The sequence below is a fragment of the Thermobia domestica genome, chromosome 13 (assembly GCF_964235325.1).
Source record: "Thermobia domestica chromosome 13, izTheDome1.hap1.1, whole genome shotgun sequence".
NCBI lineage: Eukaryota > Metazoa > Arthropoda > Insecta > Zygentoma > Lepismatidae > Thermobia > Thermobia domestica.
In genome coordinates, this window is record NC_137466.1 from 18,865,702 (window position 1) to 18,886,723 (window position 21,022).

Below are 21,022 nucleotides of genomic sequence, written 5' to 3' on the forward strand. Positions count from 1 at the left end.
GTAAACGGTATTATGATCTTCAGATCTATTGAACACCATCAGATCTATTGAATTGAATATGGTACTTATCTAAGCAGTTTCTCGAAATAAAGACATACCTTAAGAAAGTTAAAATTTCCAGGCCATTGAATGTTTGTTCCTATTCATATCACGGTCATAGTATTCGATACTACGATACTTTAGATATGTATTGCGATGTCCATCTTCCTTACATTATTACTGTTATTGAGGTCACCGAAATTTGGATATTTGTGATGCTTTTTCTTCCCTGGTTTGCAACACTGAATGACAAATATTTTATTGTCAGTTTTCGTTTAACATGTAGATTTGAAATATGTAATAATATGACAGTGCCAGTGTTTGGGCTGACAACACTGTTATCCTGGTGGTATCATAGAGTATGTCAAACAATATCCCCTTGATATTTGGATGTAATTTATTACCTCTTTAATGACTTTTTGCAACATCAAGCACTAAAGATTGTGGGAATACTTCATAAAGCATATACACAGTACGCCGTATTCATTTAATGAAAGTAGAATCATTTTTCTGAAAGCTATCGTAGGACGTATTTCCTAAATCTCGGGATGATTTAATTTCATTCCCTCATGCTCAGTGGATTTTAAATCCAAGCATTGAGAATAACATGAAAGCCTGGGAAGCATGTATTCCACATTTCATTAAAAAACGTTTCTTTTCTCTTCTTTACGAAAATTATCATGAAACATGTTTTTTTAAATGGAGTGATTATCTTTTATTTTATTGACAGACTTTAACCCCATGCAGTAAGGCGATTGGGCAGTCTAGAAGAAATGTTTCGTAAGATTACACCAAAATCAAAAAGTTTTGATGAAAGTTCTCAAAGAAACTTAGTGAGTTATCATATTATTTGAATAATGAAACTCAAATATTGTTTGAGCAAGAGCAATCCTCTTTTACCCTCTTACTTTTGACTGATTTCAACCGCACCCAATGGCGATGATCGGGATGCTCTCTAGAAATATTTTCTTTCGAAATGTGGAAACTTACTACATGGGATGGATTTTATTCGATTCTTGTCGTATGAATATTGTGAGAAGAAGGACAAGAGTAGATATAATAAACAGTAGTCATAGAGAGTGCGTGTGTTGATTATTATTGATTAGTTGTATGTATATTATTTAGAAAGTTAATGTACTCCGAAAACCTAAAATATTTGTTGTACAATATAATCAGAGGTTGTGAAATGTAATTGTAGACCACAAGGGCGCTCATCAGGGGAGGTAAGGTGGGGCGCTTGCCCCCCCCTCCTTAGAGGAAATTGTGATTCGGAAGATGGGAAATCCAATTGATTTTTTAGAATAGTTACCGCAAAATTTGAGACTACATTTGAAATGTCGCTTATACTTGCCCCCCCTTGCAAACCACAACATGGGCAACCTTGGTAGGCCCTGTTTATAAATGGTGATCAGAATTAGTAAAATGTGAAGTAGGAGTAAAAACCTTTGGTGTAAGATTACTATTATTAAAGTTTGTAAGTCTTGCTTGTCGCTATAAGCCTAGTAGAGCGTTCACCTCTGGTGCTTGGGGTCCCGGGTTCGATCCCAGCCCCCGCCAAGTGAAAATTGTGATGGGTTTCCTCGGGGTTCTCCCGTTTCCTCCCACTTCCTTTATTTCACCATTTCATTCATTACTCATTATCTCCGTCTCCTTTAGCCTAACTGGCATAACCGTGGGACGTAAAACTCAAAGATTTCATTTCATTTTCTACTGGTGTAGAAATTTGTCAAACGCGACCTTAGACAGATAAATATCGGACGAACTTAAGTTTCAAACCATACCATTCGATGGATAACCATCACAGCAATGCGAAATAACAAGACTTATTCTTGATGGATTGCAACCACAAACAATAATAAACTATTTCGTAAGGTTAAAGGAAGGACATACCAAGCGTCAAGCAAACCAGACGAGCTTCACGAGAGTTAATGGTGAAATAGACAGAAACTCCCGTTGAGTCAAATGGTAAAGCTCACTATGCTAGCTTAAATTAAGACAGCTTTTGAATTATAAATTTGAAATATTAATCAAAGTAATTTCAGTTTTTAAACTGTGAAATGAAATTTTAATTGAAATGATTTCAAAGATTTCTTTTAATTTAAGTGTTTCCACATCGCATTATATGTGCCTAATATTAAGAATCCGGTTACATGTACACTCATGTCAAAAATGATTGTCGTATATCTATACCTGTCTTCTTGTAAGAATATAATTTGATAATGATTTTGAAGGGTACTTTTAATACTGATACTATGTGTATAATCGGGAAATATATATTTGTGGTAAATTTCATAGGAAAAGGATTATAAATACGAAAATTAGAGTGAGTACAACAAAATGTTGCTTAATGGACAAGAAAGTTTTATTTTCGTTTTATTGTTCTTATTTACTGCTCTTTTGACATGAAATTTTCCACATACATGTCTTTGCCGACTATACACATACTAACGTTATAAGAAATACCGGGAGAATTCGTTATCAAATTATATTCCTACAACAACATATTTTTAGACATGCGACAATAATTTTGGAATGGGTGTACATACATGTAACAAATTTAAATTCACGGGCAGTTTATAAGTTTTGTATACAGCATGTTCAACTGCGGAGGCATTATTATTATTATTATTATTATTATTATTATTATTATTATTATTATTATTATTATGTTATTTACTTTATTGTTTTACATTGACAGTAAGTAATGACAATAAACGTCTTTTGTGCGTCGTAAATAGGTATGGTCATGAAAAGCAAGGTAAAGAAAAATAAAATGTATATAACTTTGTCATCCTATAAATCAGCTAAGCTAGTAGCTACTTTTGAATGTGTCCATACAGAGCTTTTCGTTAACGTATTAAGAATTGAGGAATTTTAATTATGCAATCAATGAAGTGAACCTTCATTCTTATGACAAAAGCACAATAACTTAATTTCACATGAGTGTTCACTTTGTAGCTTATATTGTAGCTTTTTCGCCAAATTCTGCTAGAATCCAGCTCACTTTCCGATCTTTAAAGTTCTAAATCGAGCGACACTCTCTTTTGGTCATGTTAATGATAAAAGATGAGTGTGTTACAAACAGAATACATCTAGGTCATTGCTTTGAAACAACTAAATGTATCACTTTTGAAGCTTTATAAAGCTAAAAATAACTGTGCAAAAATAGAAGGGCAGGAAACAGGGTACTGATAAATTACTGTACATTTTCTAGTGATCTAGCGTCTGAAAAATAAGAGCATCTAGGAAAGCTCTTCGAGGTGCTTTATTTCCAGATGGAATAACGTTCCAAAGGATACATGTTCTCTTTCATCGTCAATTCTATAGCCAACCTCCAGTAAAAAAAAAAAAAAAAAAAAAAAAAGTCTGTAGAAACTAAAAGGAAATATCGAGTTTTCAAGGGGCCATTTATAGGCCATTTATAGCTGAACTTAAACTGTATGAAGATTGAGACAACTGTTCTATCGTGAAGGGAAAAAAAATGATATACTGTTTTGTGTTGCAAAAATAGTTCACTTCGGTCATAAACTTAGATTATACATAGATGCAGTGGCGTATGCAAGCAGCACTTCCACTGGTCTAGCGGCTAGAACATGCACACTTGATGGATGTGCTCCCGCATTCGATTCCCGGTAGAAGAGGACGAAAAATTTAATTTCTTAATCATTCACTTTCATTAATCATTGCCTCCTTTAGCTTCAAGAGCATATACGTGGGACGTTAAACTAAAAAGTCATTTGAAATTTTGTCCACTCAAAGAGTTTTCAGTTTTATCTGCTCCTCCCTTTTTAAGCAAGATAATATGATAAACAAACATTTACCATATTAAAATACCCCATGTATATAATATACAGGGTGTTTCAAAACAATACTGACAACGTTCATGAGGTAATTCCTGACACCAAGATAATACAAAAAGTATAGACCAACTTGGGTGCACAAATGTTTCCTTTCGGAGTTATAGGCTGTCGAAAACATAAAAAAAATGAACTTTAAAGGTCCATAACTATAATACTATGGGGAATACCCTAGTCGGGTCAAGACTTCACTGAGGAACTTATATGTGCCCTATCCAAATATCCACGTTTCAGAATCCTAAGGTAATCACGCAACAATTTTTATACAGGGAGATTGGCTACGAGCATATAATTTGAAGTACTCACTAACAATCTCTATAAAAATTATTGTACCGCAGGATTCTGAAACTTGGATATTTGGATAAAGCACATACTAGTTTCTAAGTCAAGTCTTCACCCGACAACGTCAGATCCCATAGTATTAGAGCTGTGGACCTTTAAAGTTCAATTTTTCATGTTTTCGGCAGCCAATAACTCCGAAAGGAAGCATTTGTGCACCCAGGTTGTTCTATACATTTTGTCTTATCTTGGTGTCAGGAATCACCTCCCAAATGTTGTCGGTGTTGTTTTGAAACACCCTGTATATACAAATAATGAAATAACAAGGGAGAGCTCCCTCGTAGCTAAGCGGTTAACGTATGCGGTTGGCGTGGAAGACCGGGTTCTATTCCCGGCGGGAGCTCATGTGATTCGGATTCCACGTTAATCAGTAAGTCCCGTCTTATGTAGCCTCGCGGCTGAAAGGAACGTTAAACACAAAATCAACTGAACTCAGTTCAACTGAAATAACGTGGGAGGCAAGCTCTCGGGATCTTGAGGGAACCCCTTGACGCGAACTTCTGCGTACATCAATACATAGTTGCATCGCATTTTGCAATTTGTATATGCGGAGTACATGTGCTTGTCAATGCACATACAAAAAACTTAAGACGACACTTCGTTTAAATCAGAAATTCCTAAAGGGATAATACATTGAAATTATACTACTTAATTTATAGATTCAATGTCTGTAATTTTCTTTTGTTTCGTTTTCTTCGATTGGTGGATTAAGTCAAGGAGTTTTTACTGTTGTTTACTTTGCAGGGTATGAACATAAACATTCTTGGAGACATTCATGCTCCAGAAACTCAAGACAGATGATAACAAATTAAGATAATGTAGCAACAAATACTACTGTTCTTTTTCTAAAAACAAGAGATGATGTAAAGAAAGTAAAACCACTTACTTTCTCCGAGCATTTCGCTGAGACCAGCTTGAAAACCTCTTGGATCTTCGTACGGCGATTGACTCATATTCCTCTTCAGCAGTTGGAGCAGAAGCTTTTGATCATGAGGCGTTAAAACTGGCACATTCACTGATGACGATGGCAATCTCTTTGATTCAAGATCAATGGAAGATGACACTATATCCCCACCCGCACCATGAAGTTTATGATTGGATAGAATCAATTCACTACTATCAATCGAACCACTTGCTGTATCTAAAAGTGACCCTTTTAAGCTATTAGGATTATAATGCCCGACCTCGAAAGATCTTGTTTGAGAAGAACTAATTCGCATTGGATTTTGGTCGTCAGGAAATCGAACTCCGTTAGTTGAAGTCCAACAACTAATGTAATACAAAAATACTATAGAGGAGCGTACAAGTATTGTTGTAATGGAAAAAAATGATGAGCAACAACTTTGTCGTTTCCTTCTGAAAAATCCCATTTTTAAAATTTTCGTTATTCACAAATTACAGATAGAAATTAATTATTCTTTCAGAAATACACAAACACAGTGATCATTAACATTTTATAAATTCTGGTTTTTCATCGAATGATTGCCATTATTTGTAGTGATTGAACCATGTGTGTGGAGCACTAACTTAACTTTAGAGGTGCGTGAGTTCAACGCTTGTAACGGCAACCAGCCGGCAAACCCGAGTAACTTGATGTTCCATTAACACTGTACACTGTTATTCACACACTGAGAACTCTGATGTCCTGCCCTGTCAAAAGTGTTTCTTGCACTGTTCCTTGACGGTGGCTTTGGATTTCTTCTCACTCCCTTCCCCTTAGTTGCTTGTGTTGTCCGTTACACTCGGAAGAATATCCGTTTCAGTTGGTAGCAAACGGTGAAAGTTGTACACAATTAGCGACCGCTTCTCCCTCTTCACCTCCCTTGATATATACTATAGAAGCTTATGGTTAAATTGAATACTTCTTTCCAAGAGGTCAAAACAGTTTCGCAAAGACATTCCTATGTACATCTCGTTGTTCTTGTTCTCTACTAGATATTGTTTATTTTAAATATTTTTGTACAGTTGTTAACCGTAATTGGGACAAAAGAAAGGGCTAAAATAATCTGAAAGAAATTAAATAACGGGGCCTTCATGTATCCATGTTTACTACTAATTCTTGCATGTGATCCTGGTGGGACGTTTAGAAAAAAGAAACCAAATGAAATCTTTCAGTTTAATGTCCCCTATTATGTCCTTAAGGTTAAGGGAAACGGATGATTAAGGCAAGTGAATAATGATGGAAGAATAGATTGAATGAAATGTGGGAGGAAGCGGACGTTCTCCGAGCAAACCCCGATGTTGTCTACCACAAACTTACTTAGTCGGAGATCGAACCAGGGACTCCACCACCAGAAGTAAACGCTCTACTACTAAGCAACCGTGCAACCCTAGGACATTGAGAGTTCGTATTCCTCCCTAGACGATAGATTCATGTAACGAAGCACAGATGCTAGGGACGATATTCAATAATATTGTTTTTTTTCTTATTTTAATTTGTTATTAGAAAATAAAAATTTCCCAGTCACTGTGTTGTATTGTTTGTTCCAGAGAAGAATTCCTATAACTTCATTACATTCATAAATAACAATAATAATAAACTAGGGATGTAAAGACCATTAAGCTCAAACAACATAATATGGAAATTGATTAATTCTGTTTGCTCATGAAAGTGAAAGTTATTAACCTTGACACTTGCCTTTATTTTACGTTCCAAAAATGAACAAAAAAATATACATCTAGATTTTTGTTGTATACAATTTCAGCATCAAGATGTAATCCATTTAAGCTCAAATATTTTATATTCAGCAATTACGAAAGTGAAGATGCTTTTCTTTCACCACGTTGGCTCTCTTTTCCACACAATTATATTGTCCTTGAGTTGAGTTGATTTTGAGTCTAACATTCTTTTCAAAAGTGAGGCTATACGAGATGGGACCTACTGATTAACTTGGAATCCGAACCGCGTGAGCTCCCGCCGGGAGTCGAATTCGAGTCTCCCATGCCAATTGAGCGTACGTTAACTGCTTAGCCACGAAGAAGCTTAGGGAAAGGGTCTTGTAACGCGAAAGAACAAAAAACAAACAAAAAAAAAGTGGTAGGGTAGAGAAGATTACTTTTCAGTTAAGATTTTTGATAGTAAACATTTTGCGAATTATGAAGTATTTCTAAGAAATGTTTATATGAAGGATTTAAATATAGAGTGCTGCAGAGCTATTAATTGGTGAATAGGTTTGTGATGACGTATCGAAAATGCATGTGATGAAATTGATTTACAGTGTATAAGAACCGTAACTTTCGTAGGAGCACAGTTTTGGTGCATAATAATAATTATAGCTCATTATAGGTTGTTGAGTTTGATCTATTAAAGAAGTACTCACAAGGATCTACTATAAGTGTGTAATCACATAGTTATCAATAATACTTTTCTATTTGTAGTTCGCCATCTGGAAAATTAAAATTATATTTAAGCAACAGTAAAAGTAGTCCATCACTCTCTGGAGTAGAGCCTAAAGCTAGCTTAAAATGCACAGATCAATAATGCTATCACAAGATTTGAATATTTGTACTTGTAATATTTAAGAAGTCAATGACTGTTCGTATACTTGAATATTTACATATTTCTATTGTTCCATTTTAAATATGGAAGATCGCCAAAGTTTCTGAGAAAGACTTTTCTGTTAGCAACGTCATATGTATCATAATGTTATTACAATGAACTTGATACCGTACGAATACTTTCACTTTGAATCTGGAGAACGTGTTTTGAAAATAGATCTTTGAGCAATATGCACTATACCGTACGAGGAAGTATGCTTATGCACTGGACATGTATAAATGTTGAACTTTCCAATTAAGGCAAATACAAAACATTAAAGTGTTTTTGTAAGGGTCATAAAATGTTTTTCTTACATACGTATAAAGGAAATAATACTCATACTGCTACAATAGCTACTTACATAATTAACTATTTATTTTTATATCGGTACACAGGTTATTGTTTAGCTGCCCTTTTCAGACCAAAGCTGTATGAGACATGGGCTTACAGTTTAAGGTGAAATCTAAACAATCGTAATGCATTCAACCGGGAATTGAATTCGGGACCAGTGCACCAAAGACGCATGACGCAGTCACTACACCAACGGAAAGGGGTTTATTTGTTTTAAAGTTATGTGTTTATATTATATTAAATATCTCAGTATAGTGAGTTCTTAAGTTGGGCACACCTTACCTTCAATCTGAAGGAAACTCTTTATGTTCCCACACAAAGTTATAACTATTCTAATTCAACCATTAACTATTCTATTTTTTTCATTAGTAAGATGCCAAACCATATTTCTTATAGTGAATTGAGTTGTATTGACGTATAAGGGAAAGCAATTGAAGTTCAGTGAAAGATTTGAGTCTTACAGCTATTTGCTTCTACTTTTCATTTGAGAATTTCAGCAGCAAACATTACTATTGTTAATAATACTTTACAAAGAAATGTTGAATAAATCAAAAGAGTTAAGAAGCTTTTGTAGTCTTAGTGAGACAGAGTAGTAATAAAAATTACACTACTTTTCAAACGTTGCGAAATTACGCTTACGAAATTCGAACATTACGCTACTTTTGGCAACTGGGTTGTATGAAAGTATTAATTACAATTGTTTGATGATATAAAGAAAATTAGTGGCAGTTAGATGATACACAAGTGGAAAACAAACAAAAGAAGTCAATTGAGTTGAGCTGAGTTAATTTTGAGTTTAACATCCCTTTCAGCAGCGAGGTTATATGAGACGAAACCTGCTGAGTACATCACATAAGCTCCCGCCGCAAATCGAACCCAGCACTCCCACCCCAAAGGAAAAGAATTTAATAGAAAATCATAAGAAATGCATTGTTATCATTTTCACCGTAAGTATCCTGCCATAAACGGTAGGCACTTGCAACGACTTAGCAGCTTCGATGCACTACAACCCTTCGAATGTCTCTTCATTTTGACGTAAGAATTGTTGACTTTAATATCGTTAACTAATTGCAGTCTTCTCTATCGTGTCTCTTTTACCTTCTACCATGTCCATAATAGCACGATATTTTATCAAATATTTGACTATCTATACTTGTTATGGTCTGTGTCATTTCAAATGATTATTCAAACGATTGCCCGAAAAGTGGATTTTAGTTTTCCCTCTTTTTAAAAGGCATAATGCTGCATTCCTATGAGGCCAATCAGTGGTCAATTTATTTATTTATTTACACATATTTCTGGGCATTACCGATATCTGTGTCCTTAAGCCCGTATGATTGATGACATCCCTCGGCGAGTGAAGGGGAAGGAAAAAAGGAATAGGGAAGAAAGGAAGCGACCTGTGACCTGTATGTTAGGTACTATCTCGGGATTTACCTGGTGTGAATGAGAAAACCCAGGAAAACCTCATTCAGGATGACTAGCCTGAAAAAGTTGTTACATCTTTTCGACCGAGTGCCCCAACCGGGAATCGAAACCCTTGCACCAAAGGCGAGAGCATTAGCTACTATACTACGTGGGGCCACCTCAGTTGTCAATTAAATAAAATAATACCTTCTAATAAAATAGAAAGATAGAGAATTACAAGTAGAAAGTGCTACACAGTAATAATAGTCCAAAAAGCACTTCTTCCATAGAAATTAATGGAGGGAAGCGGTACATGAAACCATTTTTATGTATGAATGCTGTACGAGGGGATGTTAATAAGTCTTGAGCTTTACCCTCACGCAACATTTGAAAATAAATTCATTGGTGTTGTTCTGCTTTAGAATATTTAAGTACATAGATTATATGCTAAATTTCAAAGCTCCTTTGGTACCTTTGAAAATCATATGTTTTAATTTAATCCAGTAAATACATCAAATATAGGGTGCAAATTTTTAGGGGCTAGGCTCCGTGCTAGCATTATTTAAAAAATAAGTTAATATATTATATTCGCAACCTACGTAAACAACACATTTTAATATAGCCAGAGGAGACATAAGTCAAATCAGAGTTTAAGATTAATTGCAGTGCAGGAACTAATTACAGTTAGATATAATAATAAAAATATTTTAAATGTATAATAGAAACTACACTATTAGAAGCTTATCGACTGCGCTTGAAATCAGTCAAGGGACAAAACTCCAAATTTCGAAGTTTCCTTATTTAAATGATTTCAGAAGAAAATGTGTTTTTCTTGATAACTTACCTTCTATGTTGATACAATATGGTGTATATTTTTCTGGGGTTTTCCAATGATACTAACTGCTTAGGGTTAAAGTCATCAACAATGCAACTTCCTCTCCATCATTTTTGCGAACACTTGCACGATAATTTTCATTTAACAAATATATACTGGCTTTTTAAGCAATATGGCGCATATTTCCTATAAAGCTTCCCATTGATCTACAGTGCATATACGCAGTTATAATGAGTGAAGAGTGCAGGAGTTGATTTTTTTTAAAAAAATATATGCTCCAGGATTATTTTGTAACATCTATATATATTTGTGATGCTTACAAATCATGCTCATTGGTTCGGTTCAAATTCAGGGTTTGAAATCATAACAGTCGAAGTGAGGGAGAGGTTGGAATGTATAAAAAGAAAATCTCTTTCATCTGGAATGTTTCGACATAGAGAGTTTACGTATTTGAATATCCATAATTATTCAAATACGATATACTCCAAACTCAAAGCCGATATACTCCAAACTGCTCTAATAATTTTGTTTGTATGTTAGAAACTAAACTTTCATTACCGATATAACGTAATATAACCGCTTATGTTAGAAAAATTCAGAAAGAATAGTTTACTGCAAGGATTTTTATTTCGACAAGATTTTGTCTATGTTTCACAAGTAAATATTTCGTTACCAATCTTAATAGCACTTGATTAACAATACTTCCTCCAAGCCAGGTACTTTAACATATAAACTAAAAGTTATTTACTTTTGATTTGCTATAAAATCAAGTTCACAAAGGACGGTTTACTGAAGTAGTGGGGTTTCTTCGGACGAGTTTTTTTTTCATATTTAAGGGGCTTAGGAGGAAAACAGGATACGTGACAATTGTGCTATTTCTCAAATGGATAGTTTACTGCGCTGCCAGAAAAAATATATCGCATGGAATGCAGTTTTATTATAATAGTAAACATCTATATGAATTACATTTGTTATTAAAAATTAAAATGTTAAATTGAGAGTTTGTATATATCCCTCTCACACACATATACACACAAGCTTCAATATCTTAAAACTTGAATCCGTCATTTGCCATGTTTTCCATCCGAGACCTTCATTTCATTATATATATATATATAAAGTATTATACGGTTTATCATTGAATTGGGAGCTAGAAGGTTGTGTTGTGATATTCATTTATTACTTCTGTTATTATGAGTTTTACTTTGCTTCACTTTTCTGAAAAGCGACAAAACGACACATCTTGCTTTGTCTGTTTTGGAAATGAGACGAGGCAGAACTCTTGGAGATGAGACAAGCAGTGACGGATCTAGGCCAGGGTCGGGGGGGGGGGGGGCTAGCCCCCCAGTTTTTGAGTGACAAAAATAATTTAAGTTATTATTTATACCTTTTTGAAAGTTTATAGTAAACTCATAATATACCTATCATAGTCTGGGATCTGGCTGCCCCCCGCAGTTTTTACCTTCTAGATCCGCCACTGGAGACAAGGCTTATCTTTTCGAGACAACATAGTCTTAAGTCTCCTCTATTGAGCAATCCTAGATAATGTTTTGAACGAAGCAGGAAATTTTGCAGACACCACTCGAATGCATTTTCTTTTACCTCGGTTTCAAGAAAAGAACAAGCTTCGAACAAATTGACATTACAAACATTGGAACATAGAAATCTTTCTGTTAAGCAAGAGGAGAAGACATTAGATGAACCTAGTGAATGGAAGTTATTTCCGGAACATTTTAAGTTACCTGCAAAAAAAAAAAAAAAAAAAAAAAAAAATGTACATACAACCTCGACAATTATTTGGTGATAACTTGCGAATAAATTGATCTCAGTGTTGTACAAAGAATCAGATTGACCAATTCCACTCGTTCCGAAGTTATTGACGAAAGGGTGTGTATTATTTCAAGGCTCGAAGATAGCAGCGATAAAACAATTGGTCGCAAATCAGACGGTTGCTTCTTAAACTAATTGATGAAGAAGACAGGTACTCATGTTAAGTTCAGCATTTTAAAATAATTAGTAATGATGTTTAAAAAAAAACAGCCGATTTTTAGCCTTCTTCTTGTTCTTCTGTGCGACATCAGAACGGAATCAAACGTTTTTTCGAAACCATGAAGTGAAATGAAATCTTTCAGTTTAACGTCCCACGCTTATGCCCTTTAGGCAAAGAGATCGATGACTGATGGCGGATGAATTGGTGGAATGAGAAAGCGGAAAGAAACAGGAGTATCCCGAGAAAACCCACGAAAACGCTGTTGTCCACTACAAACTTACTTGGTCGGGGATCGAACCAGGGACCCCGCGCACCAGAAGCAAGCGCTGTACCACTGAGCCACCGTGCGCCCCCCCTTCAAAATAATGTCAAGGAACTGTGGCAACACTTTTGACGATACTCCATCTTGTTATTCGAGAATTTACTGATTCTGGCGAGCACATGAACTGCGTTACTTATATGTGAGCATTTGTTTAAGTTCTATTTATATATTATATTATAGTTTCTCGAAAGTAATAGTTTCGTTTTTTATCTTATTTACTTATTTATTATCTACATAAAATGTAATCTTATTAGCTACGTCAATATCTTCAAAAAAAAAACTATGAATTTATTCTTCAAATAATTTAATTTGATCGCCTTTGGGAACACGTTTATATTTTAGTCTTATATCACTATTATTTCACTGCATTAATATCTTTATATAAAATCTCGGATAAAAATATCCTTTTATTTAACAATTTTTTTTCTTTTGATTGCTTAATTTTTGGTTTTCAGTATTATCGTAATTCAAACGAATAAAATATATCAACTTTACACGAAGGACTTGTAGCATAACGGTATCATATATAAGAAATTCGATTTCAACTTCCGTCCCGTCAATTAATTTCTTCCATCTGTCATTACTTTATTATTATTATTATTATTATTATTATTATTATTATTATTATTATTATTATTATTATTATTATTATTATTATTATTATTATTATTATTATTATCAATAATTCTGAAGTTCTGAAACTTCATCTTCATATGAGCTAATTCCCTAGACACATTAGTCGTCTGTTGTAGTCAAACATCTTTCACATACGTATTCTGAGTTGAAACTATGCGTATTATTTAATATTAAGTATCTGGTTACTATTATTACTTACCATTTTAATCAGAAATACTTCACACAAAATTTTAACCTGAAACTGGATAGACTGAAGCAAATAGACATATTGCTTCTGCGAAGAACAACACATAAAAATCGAAAGTAGGCCTAAATAGTGAGATTCGCAAGAAGGCAAGAGTTGGAGAACTTATCTATGGTGCAGTACAGTTCAAAGAAGCAGCAGATGAATGTAAGAAACGTTTCAAAACAAGTATTCCTGTCTTAATGTCAGTTTTCAACCTTATGTAAATCGTTGAACACTCTAAACTTGATATCCAAGATTTTTTGTGGACGGGGCGGAAGGGGGCTGAAATGGAAATGGAGGATGGACCATCTCTTGAACAATGTGATTTTATTAAATTACTATGGTCTTACTGTTGCCCAATTGCCATTCCCACGAACAAGAGTAATATTATCTTCTAAGAAAATATACGCATAACATGTTGAAAGTAGATGTAGTAGCGTAGGCGGTAAGACGTCTGTTTACTAAGTTGGAGGCCCGTGTTCGATGCCACTTGGGAGATGAAAGATTTTGTTCTTATATCTTCGTTCCGTTATCGATCTGATATTCACTCAGGCTTTTTAAAATTAAAAAATAAACTTCGAAAATAAAGGGTGGGGGAAGGGGTTGACTGATGAATTGCAAACTCTAAAAGGCTTTTCAAACTGGCCTAGGTATGACGATTATACTATAACAATGATGGAGAGAATTGGGTATGAGAAAGAAGGGGAGAAACGAGATAGGAGTGATGAAATAAAACTTGTATTGTCAGGGTACCATTGCTCACGGTACCTTTACCGTGAATCAAAAGAGCCAGGTAAACAATTTATATGTCAATAACCCTGTCTTCCATCAATGTTGCTCTCTTATGTATCCCTTATGTATGGTTTACTGCGAATACGGGGAGTAAATCGTGAATTTCAGAGCATCCAAATAATAATTAGCATACGTGGAGGCCCCTCAATCCTTGCCAAGTATTATTTGTTTTTTCTCTGAAAGGAAACATATATTTAATATGGAATAAATCGATTATAATTTTTCAAATTCCCACAACTGAAGTTAGGGAATCGAGTGAAAATAAGTCGAAGTTTCATACCACTTCAAAGAAATAAATAATAGCTACGGGCTGCATATATTAACGAAACATTTTCTTGTGAAATAAGGAATCAAATTATAAGGCATTTTCGGGAACTTCATGTGAAAAAAGGCTCACCCTTAAAATTAAACTACCTCTTTTGAATCTTTGTAAGAGATGACCTATATTATTTGTTAAGGTTAGTAAGGAAACATTCGTTTATCAACAAAATCGCACGAGTCATATTTGAGAAACTGTGGAAAAAAAAAAAAAAAACACTCACCACAAAGCGTAAACTTCCTTTATTTCTGGGGTTGAATAAAAAATTGAGAAACTCTTATAGAGAGCCTTAGGTTTAAAATTTCATGGGGATTTGTTCAACAGTACGATTTCTAGGCAAGTAAACACGTTAAACTGGGAGGGACAAACGGTTATTCAAAATCATATTTTGGTGTATAGAGGCTGTGAAACATGTAAATCCGTTGAAGTTTCGCATTCGATTTTTCTTTTCAAGATGATCGTCATACCCCCTCTCTTGCTTCAAACTAATTTTTCAGTCAGATAAAACTGAGTTTTTGGCGAATATTTATGGATTGCAGTTCTTGCAATATAAACGCACTTTAGCAACATGTCACATTTTATTTTACGCCACAATAATTTATGTAAAACAGAATCTATAACGTGATAGGAGTTTGGAATAATAATAATAATAATAATAATAATAATAATAATAATAATAATAATAATAATAATAATAATAATAATAATAATAATAATAATAATAATAATAATAATAAAGCAACAATAGAATTACAAAAGCAATTACCTAAACAATAAAATTTGATAGAGAAATTAATTGAAACGTCCGGACTCCAACCCGGGTCTGCCGCTTTATAGTTTCGTATGAATTCCCTACACTCCAAGTCCTTTGCGTAAAGGTAATAAACTAAAGTATTACTTATGGATGTAATATATTTGCTAAGCATATTGTGCTTTAAAATATTTCGAACCTAAGTATGGACGTCTTAATACAATTTAAGTAAGTACAAAATAACGTCTGCCACTTTTTCTTCTTCCTAGGCTGTAGAGCCAACATTAAAACCTCATCCTCAACTTGAGGAACAATTCAACACATTTTCCTCATTGAGAAAGGTCTATTTGACCTGTTTCTGAGTTGAAGAAGAAAGTGCTGAGTAACTCAGCCAATGATCGTTTCTTCATACAAAGCTCAGTATCTGGACTACCCGTCAACTAGCTAGAAGTTTTAGTGGAGCATCATATAAATGATCCGCGTAAGCAAGTGGCTAGCACATTGGTTTTGTACCCAGCCCCTTAGCTCCGAAATTTTTAACGTTTTTCTATTTCAATCTCAGTTTATACTGAGTGTGATACGGAAGATCTTTTCCTGTGCAGAAGAAAAGAGATGTCTAATGACGGAAAAAACGAGTAGGTCCATGATTTAGAAATTTATTTCAATCGGTCATTCCAGATTTGATATTTTCAGTTGATTTCAATCATTTGCTAACTCATGTGCGATTTAGTGTTTTTCTTTCTTCTTACATACAGAATGCAGTGAAATAATACAGTATGCACACAACAAATTATAATATCAATTATAATATATGATCAGTGGCGTTTCTAGGATTTTGTTTTGAGGGGGCTCTGCACAGCACGGGGAAGCAAGGTGGCAATTGCCCATCTGAGTTTGAGAACTAAATATGTTTAAATTATGCATAAATTGAAGTTTTAATGGCAAGAATTGCAGACTGTGAATCTTATGTGATATTGATACATACAATAATTTAACAGTGTATAAATAGAACAAAAGGTTAGATTCACTGTTAATTTTTTGTATGTGTCATATCACATAAGATTCACAGTCTGCAATTCTTGCCATTAAAACTTCAATTTATGCATAACTTTAAACATATTTAATTTTCAAACTCAGATGGGTAATTGCCCCCTTGCTTCCCCGTGTTGTGCAGAGTCCCCTCAAAACAAAATCCTAGAAACGCCACTGGTCATATATAATTGATATTATAATTTGTTGTTTACATACTGTATTATTTCACTGCATTCTGCATTGTATTATTTCATTGCAATTTATTCTATTTATAGAAGTAAAAGGAACTACTTCTGTATTCTCTTCGTCTACCTAATTTCCCGGGCTACTTATTCCCCCTCTTGATTTTCTTTAATTCAAACATTTATCTTTCTTTATAATTAAACGATGTAAATATTCTTTTGCTATAATAACTAAAGTCCTGTTATGTTGATATCTGTGCAAATTGGTGAGGAACACCAGTTTCGTTTAACAGCTCCTCTTAATTTTGGTGTTACTGACAACGACCGACTTGAGTCAAACTCAGAACGGTCGAAAGTATGATAGGAGAAACGAAAGAAGATAATAACTAAGAAAAAGAAACGGAAGTGTAGAATGGACGAAAGAAAGAAAACAACAAGAACGCAGTTCTTACATGGAATGAAATTTGACAAATACAGTATTATTTCTGAACAAAGAGCATAAGAAAATGGAAAGTCAATTAAATTCATAGAAATGGTAAGAAGGAATATTGTTGTACGTGGAATGTGAAAAACTATAATAAATTTATTTCGGGGCTGCTTGAGCCCGATAGCCCCCTAAATACGGCACTGTATATGGTATTCTGAGATATTCAAAACAACGTAAACGCCTAAAATCGAAAAGACGCAAAATGACGGCAGCCGCTGCGTCGCCGTGAGATGTTGTAAAAAATAATTAATTGTGGTTTTGAAGTACCCTGATATAGGATAAACATTCATGAAAAAATTAGATTTTTTCAAAAGGTCGAGCAGAAAATTTTCTTCTTCCTCGATCACTTAGCATGGATTAACCTTACAACCAAGTCATATTACATTTTTAATATTTAGATTTCCCGTCCCTCAAAAGAAACTTCTCTACGGCTATGCGGATGTGGTATACATTGTATCTACTACAGGAACATATTTTTCACAAAAAGATACAAAAAAGGTTATTAAACCTGCCTCTGAATACTAATAAAAATGTAAAAATGTCACAATAGTTATTTATATTTATCAGTAAATCAGTTGAAGCCGAGATTCTTCCAGTTAGAAAGTGATGTTTCTATGAGGTGTCTGCCAACCGTTATACTGTTCATAAATTTCGCTATCCTAAATTCCAAGGAGGTCGTGTGAATCTATTTTTAAGCACATTCAACTTCATTCCGTTCCTGCGTGTTGTGCTCTATCTGATCTCGCTGAAGAACGGCTTTCTTACTTTTATTATTTATTTCATTCCCCCTATTTAAAGGAGCCGATTTTTCATCTATTTTCGCAAATGTTACAGGTACGAAATAACTATATGAACTTAAGTATATGGATTTTTCGGAAATAAGTGTTTCATTTCAGGTTTAGGCTTTCAAAAAAGTTTTAGAATTGCAAAATTTAACATCTAACAATTCATTAATGAACGAATAATATATTTTTCTTTCTGATTGAATTAGTGTTACATCTTTGATTTATATTTTCCCTTTAAAAAAATTGAACTGATAGAAAATATTTTAAATTGGAAACACTAACAACAAAACTGGTAAAAAAACAAATCAGCAAAAATCAGCTATATATTTAAAGAAAACAAACGGAAAATAAAGCTGAAGGAAATCGTTTAAAAAAAAGCAGAATTGCTTGTAGTGAGATTCGAACTCTGACCTCAATCACGAACCGAGGAAACTAGAAAGCAATTGTTCGTCTATGTCGGCTCGAAATTGGCTCGTCTTTAGTTTGCAGTGTTTATTATATTAAATGCACTGAGTTCTAACGCTAATTGCACTGAAACAAATATTGTTATTTTAACCTCCGCATCATATAAAAGGAGTTAGAAGCAAAACTTCGAATAATAATAATAATAATAATAATAATAATAATAATAATAATAATAATAATAATAATAATAATAATAATAATAATAATAATAATAATAATAATAATAATAAATGAAATCAATGTTTGCTATTTAAGTGGATAAAGGTCATTGGATGTTCAAGATCGAGTTGGGGGTACAAAAATTCTACTCTTCAGCGAACTATAGATTGATTTTTAGAGAAACCATTCGTATTTTGATTTAACCATGAAAAACACCAGAAATCGTTCCTCACCTTGAAAATAAATATACCTGGTTCATTTAAGATTTAGACCTGTCTCACAAGTAAACGCTCGCATGAGGCAGAAAAAAACATTAATATTTTCTTCTTAACTGTATTCGGCATGTGAAAATGTTCGCAACTCAACTGCTATTTAAAAAAAAGAAAAGAAAAAAATTTAAAACTTGCCTCCTCCCTAAAATTTTCCTCAGATTTTTACTTAGACGTATACAACTCAACTCTTTATTAAAATAAAAATACGAGTTATATCTCATTTGAATTGCAATTAAGGCCTTCCCCTTGGTATAACTTTAGTTTGAATACTGCTGAAACAGCAAGGTTTTGAAATTTTTCCAACAAAATTTTCGTTTCCTTATTTATTCGGTTATAATCTGGGAACACTGCATCAGAGAGAAAAAAATTCAAGGATGCCTCATTATATTTTAAACGTACTGTGTGAATGTTGTGTTTCTCCAATGGTATCTGAAAAAATACTGTACACTCTCACTTGTAAAGTAGAGGTATGAAATTGAATTTAGCGAAGTCTAAGATAATATTTATTCTAATTCAGTGACGGATCTAGAAGGTAATATCTGGAGGGGAGCCAGCGCCCAGACTATGATAGGTACTGGTATACCATGAGTTTACTATAAACTTCCAAAATTATATAAATAATAGCTTAAATTCTTTCTGTCACAAAAAACTGGGAAGGGGTAGTTTAGTCGCCCTCGACCCCGGCCTAGATAAGCCATTGTTCTAATGGGAGTGTAGGTATAATATATACGTCATTTGAGTTGTAGACAAGTGAGCTTAGTTTTAATATATACTAGCTGAAATGCCCGTTTTTCGCACGGGGGAAATATGTTTATAGGATATAGGTGACTCGCTATAAAGTGATTTGTGACTATTTAATAAGTTTCGTATTTTTATGTATGAAGTGCACGGTTATGCAAGAATGGAAAATTTGGTGAACGGAAATTCATTTAAAAAGATAAACAACAATAATGCTATTAAATTCGAATGATGAAAATTGTAGTGAATGGAAAGTCTGGTTTGTATTTAATGTTATTTTCATTTTATTTCATACTTAATTAAGTTATTTTATTACAATACTTACTTATAAACTACATTTGCTATCTTATTGTTTGGTGAGTAGATATATAAATTCTTTGGGTTTCCCACTCTAGAGTAAGCTACATATAACTGCCAGTGAGAAAAGCATGATTCTTTTAAGTTAATGCCACAATATGTTAACGTTTGTCCTTGTGTCTTATTTATAGTGATGCTGAATGCTAATCTTACTGCTGAGACTCCGGTCCATCGCTGCCTGTTAACTTTCTTTGGTGCTATCTGAGCACACTGGTGCCAAAGAGCATTAAGTAATTTGAAAATGAAACTGACATATATTTAACTTTTTGTCAATGTATCTCCCGGAAAAGTTGTTTCCCAGTAATCTATAATTTTAGTTAATTATGCTTCTGAATAAGTAATTCTTACCGTAATTCTGAAATACGTTTCTTTGTGGAAATAGTGTCGCTACTCTATATAGACTGTTCTTGTGTTGGCGCATGGCGACACAACCTGGAACAGGTAAACTTCAGGGGCGACATAGAGATAATTGTGTTTAGATATGGGAAGCAGCCTTTAGTGGAAGTAGTAGTAATAGTACAAATAGTAATAGTAGTAGTTGGTAGTAATCGTGGTAGAAAAAGTAAAAGTAGAACAAACAGTAGTAGTAGTTGTTGTTGTAGTACAAACAGTAGTAGTAGTAGTTGGTAGTAGTAGTGAATAGTGCTAGTAGTAGTAAAAATAGTAGTAGTAGCTCGGATTTGGTTAGGTTAGGTTAAGGTAAGTTCTGTTGTCTGGCTCCCATCATCTAGACATAACCCCACTATTTTCCTATCAAAATAAATAAATAAATAAATAGGTTGAGAAGAACCTGAGCATAATAATAATGATACCTGTAAACTTTAATAAAAAATGACCCCGTATTCTTAATGCGTATCTTCCTAGTGGTACACATTCTAGATTTTCGAAACTATAGGAAAATAATATAACATGCTGGCACATTCTACAACAATTTCGAACATTCTGGAACGTTTTAGAACATCCTGGATCATTCTAGAAGGTTCTAGAGCATCCTGAAAATTCTAGAACATTCTCGAACCTTTGGAAAACTTCTACAACAGTCTGTAACATTTTCCAAGATTGTTGATAATTCTAAAACATTCTGGAATATTTGATCAATAATGATTTGTGTAGAAAGAAAAACAACATTGAAGTTGAAAATAA

General features: G+C 33.8%; 1 protein-coding gene across 3 annotated transcripts in view; it reads right to left on the reverse strand.

The window, feature by feature from the left end:
* The window catches only part of LOC145668039 (mite allergen Der f 3), a 519,747-nt gene that overhangs the window by 190,068 nt on the left and 308,657 nt on the right, over positions 1–21,022 (reverse strand). Inside the window, exon 1 of one of the 3 annotated variants that reach the window (XM_081735510.1) lies at positions 5,122–5,991. The exons of the other annotated variants lie outside the window; for them this stretch is intronic. Within the exon in view, the coding sequence (XP_081591636.1) occupies positions 5,122–5,605 (484 nt within the window). The 5' untranslated portion in view covers positions 5,606–5,991. Of the gene's footprint in view, positions 1–5,121; positions 5,992–21,022 lie in introns of those variants that run through there. 3 annotated transcript variants of the gene reach the window in all.